Raw genomic sequence first — 12,566 nt, 5'->3', positions numbered from 1 at the left:
TTTGACTACAGGCTTCACAGCTTTAAGTTTCTGCCTGTAGGTTGGAATAAGATGGACCATACAGTGATCTGAGAGTCCAAGGGCTGCTTTGGGGACAGAGTGATAGGCGTCTTTTATTATTGTGTAGCAGTGGTCCAGTGTGATTTTGTCCCTGGTGGGACAGGTAACATTCTGTCTGTATTTTGGCAGTTTGTGGGCGAGATTTGCTTTGTTAAAGTCCCCTAGAACAATGAGTGGAGAGTCGGGATGTTCTACCTCCAGGCTAGTTATCTGTTCTGCCAGGAGCCATAGTACACTACCGTTGGCCTGTGGTTTTATGCACACTCCAATTAGAATGAAACTGTTAAATTCACGGGGAGAGTAAAAAGGTTTGCAACTGATAAGAGTTTCTAGGTCTGCATTATATGTCCTCTGTAGCACTGTGACATCTGTGCATCAACCTTCATTTATGTAGAAGCAGATTCCACCTCCTTTCGTTTTCCCAGACAGCTCCATTACGCAATCCACTCTGAACATCTGGAAGCCCGGTACTTGAATCGTGCTGTCTGTGATCGAGTCACTCAGCCAGGTCTCCGTGAAGCACAAAGCAGTAGAGCGTGTAAAATCAGAGTTAGTCCTGTTGACGAGAAGAATTTCATCCATTTTGTTGACCAGGGAGTGGAGATTTGCCAGGTGAATAGACAGGAATGGAGTCCGTGTTCCCCTCTGTCGTAACCGCACCAAGGTGCCCACCCGCTTTCCACGACAGTGTTTTTTCCAGGTCCCATATATCGCTGCTGCACCTTCATTCAGAATGTCCATACAGCATTCTTCGTTCACAAAAATCAGAGAAAGGTAGTGTTAGGTATTTTTAGTCAGATAGATATTGGATAGATACTTTATGTATTAGAAATGTTTAGTGGAGATAGGATGTCTAGTTAGACTGTTAAATGCTTAGTCATGCTCATGAGTTTCTACAGGGTACATCTGGTCAAGGATACTAGAGAGAAAAGTTGATGACTGCAGACAGGGTGTTTAATATTATTATTATGACGTGTAGAACTGTAGCCTTAGCCATAATATGTTACGTCTCGGTTGACGTTTCTGTGTAGTATGGGGCTAGCCCAACCGAAGGGATATAATGTATAGGCCTGGTGGGTTCAGGGTCTTTCATCTTACATCTACCTGCGTGCAGTTTGGAGGTGCAAGATACCTGAGCGTGTAATGTTAATTTTACCTGTGATCCTTTGAATAAATCAGCACTGTTTTAAAGTTACTTGGACTGTATCATCTCTCAGAGTTAGCAATGGTAACAAGAACCAAAGACCAACAGTAGTTTGGTGTGAGTTGTCCGATTTTTAACAGTTCTCCTCTGGTAAAAGTAATCTGGGATGAGTTGCACAAGACCAAGGAAACAAAGACAAGACAGTGCAAGCGACCACGGCTGCCATTGCTGTCAGCACTGGAAGATACAAATGATGTAACAAAAGAGGTATTAAATATCCCAGTCTAATATCACCCCATATCTAAGATTGGCAGGATATATGGCTGTGATTAATCTGGTCACATGGCTATAAATGTATGCAACCATTCTGACATCCTTGAATCTTTCATTTGAGATACAGATATTAGTGATTCATGGTCAAATCTGTAGAGGTAACTGTTTTGTTTTTGACTTTCTGGCTGATGTTTTAAATATATAGTTTGAAAGAGGATCCAGGATCCTAACCTAACATAGCTGTAGAGAGAATCAGACCATTGTTTGAAAGATGTTTAAATAAAGGGCTAACTTCTTGCCCAATTTATCCTGTTTAGTAAAATATAGGCAAATCTATTTAATGTCTCCCTGCTTTGATCAGTTCCTGTTTTACCTTGCTGTGAATAGAAACTCACCACTCTCCAAATTTTAATAAATGAGTATTATAGAACGGGTAAAGTTATCCTCCTTTCATGGTTTTATTTGTTCATGTATAAAAGTCATTTAAGTGTTCTTAAATGTAGACAAGAAACTAACGCTTTGTTTAAATATGGTACATGTGCATTTGTATTTAAAGTGCCATGAGGCTCCTTTTTACCTCACCTCCTGGTCATCATGCTATTTATTGACAGTGTTATGTGTAACCCTAGCTGCTGTAGCTCTACAAGTGAAATAATTGGGTTCCTGTGCACCAGAATTATAAGGATAGCTACTAGACTCTTGTTTGTATGAAACTACAAATGGAAAACTATCAGCTGACGTTATCTTTTAAATCAATATTAGACTAACATAGTGACAATAAGAATAGACATTGCACAAATTATTACTGTATCCAGGGACCCCACATTGCCTGAAACTGTTATAATACTTCATATTCTGGTGATTAGTTATTTTGCCCCAAACTAAAGTACATTACAAATGACTTGCAAAGTCCTTTAGATGTGCTCACAGGGCCATGGGACCACAAACAGAAGTGATCCATCAGAGCAAAGCAGCACACTGAGAAGTGTTTAGTACATTTTCCAGTCAAAGTCAAGGGCGCTCTCTGGAGGATGGATAGTGTCAAGGTCAGTGAGTTTGTAAAACAAGATCTCTCCTGACAAGTCAAGCATGGCAGCCATGTAAGCAGTTCTCATATGTTGAGCAGTGCCAGAACAGAAGTAATCAATGAAAGGCCTTAATGTGAACACTCATCATGGCTCTTGACAGGTACTGTCTCACTAACCCCAGGGCTGCCAGACTCCAATGGACATGGGCAGGGAATGGCTGGCTACAGAATCATTTCACAACACTTACATGAACACAGGACAGCCAATACCTTTACTGAGATAAACTTGCAAATGTGGGTCTCAGTGCTGTCATTAAACAGTAAACACAATTTTGCTACTACTTCTATACTGTTGGAAAGATTGAAGTCAATATTAAATTTCCTGAACATTCACAGCTTTCACTGACTGCACCGTGCAAGCTAGAATTTCATTTCAGCTTGAGCTCCAGAGGGTATAGAGTCTGCATAGACAGCAGCTGAGCTTGAATAATGAGGAGAAGAAGTAGCAGTACCAAAATATATGGAACCACACTATTTGTCCTGGTAGCACACTGCAGCAGTCAGTTCAAAATTCATCTGGAAAAAAAAAGAAAGTAAAATGTGTGAAAAAATGGGAAGAGCTTCAGGGTACCCCACCACACTGGAAACCAGTATAGCTACACTGGTTGATTAAACTGTTACCAGCAGATAAATATGGACTGCAAAACTACATCCAAAGTGCTAAAGTTGACAACTGGACTTGCTTTAGTTCTCAAAGATGTTTCACTTCTCATTCTATTAGATAAAGAAGATATAAACTATCAAAGATCAAAAGTATAATAAAATAAAAGAGACTAAAGCTAAGTTATACAATAAACTACTGGTAATGTACTGTTAATGCTTTGTTGCCTTTATGTACCTTTTTTATTTAGAGACTAAGTGTTCTTTCTGGCTTTTGACTCCTTGGGAGAGCTGCACAGGAATTCATATATGCCTAGACTGTGTCAGGGTTGGCAAGTAAAGCTGCCAAGAATGTCAGTGGTGAACTCAATTATAATGCCAGACGAGCTATAGCAGAAAACTTCTCTTCACTGAGCACAATAAATAGTACACCATACAAAAGTCCAGAAAACACACTCCAGTCGATAATACCAGTCCAGGGTCAATGCCGTCAAACTCACACAGCCAAGAAATCCAAAGTGATAGGTCAGAGAGGGGAGTCCAATGGTTGGTGCACAGTAAACGATCAGAATCAGGTTGGTTAGGCAATAATTGATGGTCAAAGGCAATCCGGGGTCAAAGGAGGAAATACAGGCAACAAGAATAATGCTGGACCTAGCAGGGAGGGAGACAGGTGCCAGGAAGGAGGGCAGAAGCACAACAGAAACCCCCCTAAACAGACCACCCCCAGGCTGGTCAGGATGGGCTCGATGGAAGCCTTGGATGAAGAACGAGTCCACAACATGGCGGGAAGGAACCCAGGACCGCTCCTCAGGCCCGTAACCCTCCCAGTCCACCAGGTACTGGAGTCCCCATCCATGTTTCCAGGAACGCAGGAGATGTCAGACGGTGTAGACAGGACCCCCATTGACAATGCAAGGAGGAGGTGGAGGCGCAGGAGGAGGAGCCAGAGGGCTGCACCAAACAGGCTTGACAGGGGACACATGAAAAGTATGGTAAACCCAAAGAGAGTGGGGCAGGCGGATGCAGACAACGGCAGGGTTGATGACCTTGGATATGGGAAAGGGGCCCGTGAGCCAGCTTGCGACATTCTGTCCGTAGAGGTATTTCACGAGCAGACAGCCTGACCCTCTGGCCTGGTTTGGTAGGTGGGAGCCCGGGAATTATGAATGTTAGCCCACTTTTTGTAGGCATGGGCAGAGCAAAGCAGGACTAGGTGGGCTGTCCTCCAGGCTCGGTGACATCTATGGACCAGGGCTGATGTAGATGGTACTCGGACCTCAGGGTCTAGAATGGGGAATAAGGGTGGAGAATAGCCGTAAACACACTCAAAAGGAGACATACTAGTGGTTGCAAAAGGAGGGGAGTTGTGGGTCTGTAGCTCTGACTTAACCTCCTCAGTCCAGCTCTTCACTGTTTTGACTACAGGCTTCACAGCTTTAAGTTTCTGCCTGTAGGTTGGAATAAGATGGACCATACAGTGATCTGAGAGTCCGAGGGCTGCTTTGGGGACAGAGTGATAGGCGTCTTTTATTATTGTGTAGCAGTGGTCCAGTGTGACTTTGTCCCTGGTGGGACAGGTGACGTGCTGCCTGTAATTGGGCAGTTCGTGGGTGAGATTTGCTTTGTTAAAGTCCCCTAGAACAATGAGTGGACTCTCAGTTTCCTGGACAGCTCCTTTGCCCGATCCGCTCTGTGCACCTGGAACCCCGGTATTTGTATCACGCTGTTCGCAGTGGAATCACTGAGCCAGGTCTCCGTGACGCACAAAGCAACAGAGCGTGCAAAGTCAGAGTTAGTCCTGTTGACGAGAAGAATTTCATTCATTTTGAAAGATATTACCCAGTTCTTTTAACCAGGAACTCAGAGAGACGAAGCGGACCACTTGGATACATAAAAAATAACCGTGTTGGTTTATTCAAAGAATCACAGGTAAAATTAACATTACACGTCCAGGCATCTTCCACCTCCAATACTGCGCGCAGGCAGACAGAGAATGAAAAAACACCCTGAACCCCAGATCTCTATACAATTTATCTGGTTTGGGCTAACCACATTCTACACAGGCACGTCAAACCGTGACATCACCTGATATGCCAGCTTGCAGCTGACCATAACAATAGTCAAAACATGAAGAAAATCAATGTGTGTGAGTGTTGATTATGTGGTGTGTATCTAAAAACATACAGGACATTCAGGGACATGTCCGGACATTAAGCCTCGGAAGATATTATGATTAAGATTACGGCTAAACATATCATAATAATAGCAATAACCTCCTGCCTGCAGACTCTCTCTATTTAGTTGACCTTGGCCTATATGCAGCCTGCAGAACTCATGCCAATGACTAAGCATTTAACAGCCTGAGCTAGACAGCCTGGCTCCGCTAAACATTCCTAATACAACAAGTATCTAATCAATATCTATCTGACTAAGAAATTACCTAACATTTTGTTGACCAGAGAGCAGAGATTAGCCAGGTGAATAGATGGGAGTGAGGTCCGTGTTCCCCTCCGTCGTAATCGCACCAAAGCGCTAGAGCATTTCCACGCGGCGGCATTTTTTCCAGGTCTCGTATATCGCTGCTGAATGTTTGTGATGAATGTCCATACAGCATTCATCGTTCACAAAAATCAGAGAAGGGTAGTTTGGTGTGAGTTGTTTGATATTTAACTGTTCTTCTCTGGCAAAAGTAATCCGGGATCAGTTGCAAAAGACCAAGAAAACAAAGAAAAACAACAAACGCATGAGAGCGCGAGTATCCACGGCCACCATCTTTGTCGGCGCCGGAAGTTTCAAGCATGACAGGGTATCTGCCTTGCCATTGACCTGGGCGGAAAGAGAGGGAGAAGTTAAACCGGTCAAAGAAAAGAGCCCACCTAGCCTGTCTAACGGGTTCAGCCGTTTGGCCGTTTGTAAGTATTCCAAGTTCTTGTGGTCAGTCCAGACTAGGAACGGTTGATTGGCACCCTCCAACCAGTGCCTCCATTCCTCCAGAGCCAATTTTACGGCTAGCAGTTCTCTCTCTCTGATACTATAGTTGCTCTCGGCCTGGGAGAGGCGCTTAGAGAAAAAGGCACAGGGGTGTAATTTCCCGTCTTGAGCGGAGCGCTGGGACAACTCCACCCCTACCCCAGAGTCTGATGGGTCGACCTCCAAGACAATCTGCTTCTTCGGGTCAGGCAGGGTGAGAATAGGGGTGGAACAGAAGTATTGTTTTAGGGCCAAGAAATCCTCGTCAGCCGTGGAATCCTGGGTGAATCGTCTTGTGTTGGATGTGAGTCTGTGGAGGGGAGCAGCAATGGAACTGTGGTCCTTAATGAATTTCCTGTAAAAGTTGGCGAATCCTAGAAACCGTTGTATTTGCTGAGGGTAAGTAGATGTGGGCCATGCTGTCACTGCTTGGACCTTGGCAGGATCCATCTGGATTTGACCTGTGGAAATCACAAACCCCAGGAACTACACAGTAGAAACATGGAAGCAACATTTTTCAGCTTTTACATATAGGTTGTTCTGTAACACAGCTCTGACATGAGCGACGTGTTTGGACTCTGAGGACGAAAAATGAGGATGTCATCTAAATACACAAATACAAACTTGTTTATCATTTCTCCCAGAATGTCATTAATCAGGTTCTGAAAAACTGCTGGCACGTTGGTTAGCCCAAATGGCATGACCAGATATTCATAGTGTCCAGACGAGGTACTGAAAGCAGTCTTCCACTTGTCTCCCTCCTTTATGCGCACTAGGTGGTAAGCATTTTGTAAGTCCAGTTTGGTGACTATCTGTGCACCATGGAGCAGTTAAAAAGCGAATGACATGAGAGGCAGGGGGTATCTGTTCTTGACCGTAATCTTGTTTAACCCCCGATAGTCTATGCAGGGTCTAAGTCCACTGTCCTTTTTCCCTACTAAGAAAAACCCCACCCCAGCTGGGGAGGATGAGGGATGAATCAACCCTGCCCTCTGAGCCTCTGTAATATAATCTGTCATGGCTTCTTGTTCAGGAACAGATAAAGGAAACAGATGTCTCCTAGGGGGCAGAGTATCTGGCAGCAGTTTCTGCACACTGTGCTGACCACTCAACCACTCACCCTGCCCCCCATTCAATCTTGACCCCATGTTTGACCAACCACCTCATGCTGTGGTTAACGCATGACAAGAAACTGTATCGTTTCTTTGTGCTTTGTAGTAGTTAGGATCTGATACAAACTAAATTAATTCAGGCAAATCATCCCAGTTTATATAACCATTATAATATTACAGTAATTCTGAACAGGTCGATAAATTAGGAGACAGTCCCGCAATCTGGCAGTTAGGGAACAGAGAACAGAATCACTCCTGCAATGGAATAGATACAGTATTAAATAAGAAGATTGTCACAGAATCAGTCAGTCTTGGTCAGGGGTCCAGTCAGTCCAGAGTTCATTCCCCCCACCCAGGCCTGGGTCAAAAAGTGCACACACTTCATTACTGCAGCAGCATTCTTCTTTTTATCCACAGCTTTCTTCGGCTGTTACATCAATTTCCAAACTTAACTTCCTGTTTCCAGTTTTAGGAGACAACACCCTGAGATGTACCCCAAAACAGGAAACAGCTTGGCCAAATTATATAAACTCATTGTCCAGCTCACATGAACTTGAAAGTGAACACATGAACATTCTATTCTATTACATAATCCATATTAACATGTAACTGAAACCACTACAGTCCCTGCCCCTGTGGTCTAAAGGCCACAGAACTTCCAAACTCTGCAAAATAAACAAGTAAACAAAAACAAAGCGAAAACCCAAAACATGAACATGTTTGTTTGAGACTGTAACACTACTAAGCAAAGTATTCTCACATACTCTAATAAAGCTTAATTTCATCAAACAACCCATTCACGCAAATCTTTAACTTCTCACACCTTTACAACGTTAGCAGTGATTAACTATGGTGAACAAATTAACTATATGAAGTGCCACCTGTGGTGGCAGTTTTTATAATAGCACCCCTTAAGTTCTTTAGCTGTGACTTTCATGTCATTGTATGCAGTCATTTGTGTGGTTGTGACCCCAAACTATTTATTGCATGGTCATAAACCTTTGTATGCCTTTTGGTTGCCAAACCAGATGTGACCTGGGACTAAAGGGCTGGTATCCTGATGTAAATTGTATCCAGTTTCCTTTATCTGTTTGAGCATCTGTCTTCTTTGTTGTAGGCTGAGTATAAGAAGGACTCACACACTCTGTCCATTGAGCTTCCCTGTAACAGACTGTATTAGACACTCTGTTCAGAGAAACTTCCTTCCTGCAGGAATAAATATGTAATAACTTTCAGAACTGATGTTAAGTATTTATTTTACACTCACTGACCTTTAAAAGATATTTTTTCCACAACACACCTCCCTTCCTATGCAAAACAGACTACAAATAAACAGACATGAACATAAAAATGAACAACATGAGATGGTGATTCTGTTCCCCTTGTAAGATAAAAACACAGTTTTCCCTATTCACAAGTCTATTCTAGACAACACACAGCTTCAATGCACTCACATTTTCTTTATCACATTTCTTTTCCTTCCCTTTTGGGCTATACATTTTATTCCACTTCACTGCACGTTCAGGCAAAAAAAACCCCATTATTTTTGTAAGTATTTATCTATTTATACATTTATTTATTTTCAATTATTGCTTGTTCTTTTTGTTTACTCTTTTTTGGAAAAATTCCTGAACGACCCCCATTAATCCCCCAGGGACTTAAAAAACCCCAATCAAAGGGAATATTGGGGGAAACCGTCCCCATGAGACTCTTTTGGGCGATCACCATCAAGGCCTGCAGTGAACCTGATTATAACCAAAACAGACAGTGAAAATCCTGAAACTGAACTCAAAATATAACATAGCTATAACACAAACACTGTGATTAAACTACCTGTATACACATTAAGTGTTGCCTATTACAAATGCTGTAATCCAGCTCCCCTATATATGAGAATACAAACTCAGACCAAAAATCTTCTGCTCATGGACACATCCGAGATGAAAATACTCAGTGATATAAACAATTAAGTAATGAATGTATGAATGACAAAGTACAAAATAACTGCTATCCAAGAATTGTGTGCAGTATGAATGTATGAAAATGTGATGTCAAAGTCCATTCTCCTTTGATCAGTTCACTTCCTTGCAGTTTCACTCTGTCACCTCCTCAACACCATTAGCTTTCTTCCATCCTCACCGGTTGCAATGTCTCTCTCTCGACTGCTCTAAGCATGACTGACCTCAGCACCTCTGACTTGCACTCCCTCCTCATGAGGGTCAGATAGATAAGAACACAGCTGGGTCATAACCAGCTTTGTCAGGGGGAGCATCAGCTTCACTCGATTCAGCTTCACTCAAACTCCCTCCTCACCCAAGGACTCCCTTGGATCACATCTTCTCCTTTTCGAACCTCCTTCATGAGGGGGTCTCACCTCCTCCTGGGCCTCTCTGACCTGCAAAGAGAAAACACAACACAGGAGCAAATACTCCTGCAAATAATAGTCACTAGACTAAAATAAAATCTCATTTCCTTTATCAGGATGTCAAAACTGGTATTAACATTACAAAATAGCACTCTACAGACTTACACTTAAACCCACACTTGTCTCTTAAGCCACAGGCACGGTCCTGTCAAGACACACATAAACCAAAAATAGCAGCAGCAGCAGCATCAAGCAGCTAAATCAAATGACGTTACTCTGCCAGGAAGTGTACTATTCATTGTCATTATGCAGGCAAATCTGTGACTTCTGTGAGAGCAGATTTTAACACCAATACATATAACCCAGGGAGATTCAACACACACTGAGCAGAGAAATGCACATACACTAAAAGAACTACCATTCATCCATTTTCAATAAGAAGAAAAGTGTATTATAAGCAGAAGAATGTACTAGCATCTACATCGAGATATTACTAGATCTGAATATAATAACATCTAATTTAGTTCTGACAACTAACCAAAAATGCAAATGACAGTAAAGTTTACCTTATATCCAGGTTACCTCCTGAAGAGAGTCGGTACATTAAGTTTACTGTTACTGAGTTTGATATCAGGACTTTAAAACCCCAATAAAAATGACATGCAACTTTTACAACTCTCTAAAAAAAAAGATCTGAAATCTGTGGTGTCACATTAAGCTGAACTACGCATAAAGAGAGAAGACAAAAACTTAATTAAAATATCATATAAGCATGATCCTCAAATGATCAGCATACAAAAGCATGAATGAACACAATAAACATAAATGCTAACTGAGCTAGCGAGAAGCTATATATATATATATATAATCCCCTCAGTTCTGACTACCTTCCCTCTCCTTGTTACCATTTGGCCACACTTATCCAGTCCGAATGACATTCTGATGTCCTGGCTGTAGATCCTAGCGGTGTGGATCAGTGAGTCAATGTCTCGTTCACTCCTGGCATACAGCTTGATGTCATCCATGTAGAGGAGGTCGCTGATGGTTGCTCTATTCCGTAGTCGGTATCCGTAATCACTCTTGGTTATGATCTGGCTGAGGGGGTTCAGCCCTATGCAGAACAGCAGCAGGGACAGAGCATCTCCTTGGTAGATACCGCACTTGATGTTGACTTGTGCAGTTGGCTTGAAGTTGGCCTCTAGGGTTGTTTTCCACATTCCCATTGAGTTCTTGATGAAGGCTCTTCATCAGTCCTGTCGATGTTGTACAGTGCTTTGCTCCTCTGGTGTTACTACCAATTCCTTTCTGGGCCCTGCTCACGTATTGAGCAATGTGCCTGCTCATCTTAGCTACTATGATGCCTGACAGGAGCTTCCATGTTGTGCAGAGGCAGGTTATTGGGCGGTAGTTGGATGGTACCGCTCCCTTCTATGGGTCCTTCAGGATCAGGACTGTCTGGCTTTCAGTTAACCACTCAGGGTGGGTTCCATCTATTAGTAGCTGGTTCATTTGTCCCGCCAGGCACTCATGGAGTGAACTTAGCTTCTTTAACCAGTAGGTGTGGATCATGTCCGGGTGATGGTGCTGTCCAGCTCTTCATACTTGAGGCCCGCTCTTGAATGTCTGCCATTGTGATGATTACTGGGTCTTGTGTGGGGAGGTTGCTGTGGTCTGCTCTTAGGTCCACCAGTCACTGGGCATTGTTGTTATGGGATGCCTCCATCTCCCATATGCTCTTCCAGAACTGTTCAGTCTCCAGCCTTGGTGGGTCTGCTGTCATGTTATTACCCTGCCACTGAGAGTACACCTTGGATGGCTCAGTGGAGAACATTCGGTTTATTCTCCTGGCTTCAACTTCTCTGGTATATCTCTTCAGCCAGGTGGCCAGGGCTGTGAGCCTTTGCTTGGCAGTCTCTAAGGGCTCAGGTATGGACAGTGAGTTGTACTTCTTAGGTACCCCTTTTTTCATCACACCTTTCTGCAATTCCGATAGCTGGCTAACTTCTCTCCTTGTTGCCTTGATCTTGGTCTCCAATCTCCTTCTCCATGGAGGATACTGCTCCTTATGGCCTTTGTTGAACTTATAGCCAAGCCTCTCAAGGATCACGGTTGCTGTGATGTATATGAGCTTGTTGGTCTCAGTGATGGTCGTAGTAGGGATTGTTCTTAGTGCTGCATTTACATCATCTAGTAGACTTTCAGAAGGCACATCACCTAGTCTTGGTAACCGGCCACGGGAGTTCCAGGTGTCCATCTTGCTCATGATTTTCAATCTCAGGTCAGCAGCCCTTGAATCAAGTTCATCCAGGCCTGTTATTGGGGCTTGGTACCCAATCTCCAATTGTGGGGGTGATGATGATGATGATGATATCTCCCCCCTGACCTGGCATCCTGGCTCCCCCTTGCTGGAGCATTCGTGTTATATCTCGTCAATCTCTAGTTGTGATAGCAGGTGCTTTTTGCGGATGTTAGAGCACTGAGCTACTAGTTGCTTCGATGTTAGTGTAGATGTTGGGTTTCGAAGTATCCATAGGTCCCACATCCTCTGCATGCTCTGTTGCCCTGGTTCCTTAACACCTGACGCAGACCTTGTTGACCCGTGTGACGTCCGAGCCGGTGTGATAGCTTTAAAGGCCTTGCCTAAGGACCCAAGCTGGATATTGACCTTGCCCTGACTATGGTTCAAACCCCCAACCTTCCATACTAAAGTCAGTGGTGTTATCCACTGAGCTATCCAGTTTGTCCAGAGACACTGACTCACTGATTCACACCACTAGGCTCTACAGCCAGGACATCAGAATGTCATTCGGACTGGATAAGTGTGGTCAAATGGTAACAAGGAGAGGGAAGATTGTACTACCAGAAGGCAACATAGCAGATGTTGAGGACAGCTACAAGTACCTTGGGATCCTGCAGGCAAATGGGAACCATGAAGAGGCCACAAGGAAAGCA

The 12,566-nt window shown here is 43.4% G+C and overlaps 1 protein-coding gene across 11 annotated transcripts in view; it reads right to left on the bottom strand.

The window, feature by feature from the left end:
• Positions 1–12,566, bottom strand: part of lrfn2b (leucine rich repeat and fibronectin type III domain containing 2b) — a 224,279-nt gene that overhangs the window by 16,223 nt on the left and 195,490 nt on the right. For 5 of the 11 annotated variants that reach the window (XM_020585930.1, XM_020585931.1, XM_020585933.1 and 2 more), the window contains one exon: positions 9,563–9,644. The exons of 5 other annotated variants lie outside the window; for them this stretch is intronic. In XM_020585930.1, coding sequence (XP_020441586.1) covers positions 9,563–9,610 — 48 coding nt within the window. In that variant the 5' untranslated portion in view covers positions 9,611–9,644. Of the gene's footprint in view, positions 1–440; positions 468–9,562; positions 9,645–12,566 lie in introns of those variants that run through there. One more of the 11 variants, XM_020585935.1, reaches the window with a different exon arrangement.

Source organism: Monopterus albus, unplaced genomic scaffold, assembly GCF_001952655.1.
Source record: "Monopterus albus unplaced genomic scaffold, M_albus_1.0 scaffold387.1, whole genome shotgun sequence".
Lineage (NCBI taxonomy): Eukaryota > Metazoa > Chordata > Actinopteri > Synbranchiformes > Synbranchidae > Monopterus > Monopterus albus.
Note: the sequence above shows the minus strand (reverse complement) of the source record. Positions and strands in the feature narration are given on the sequence as shown.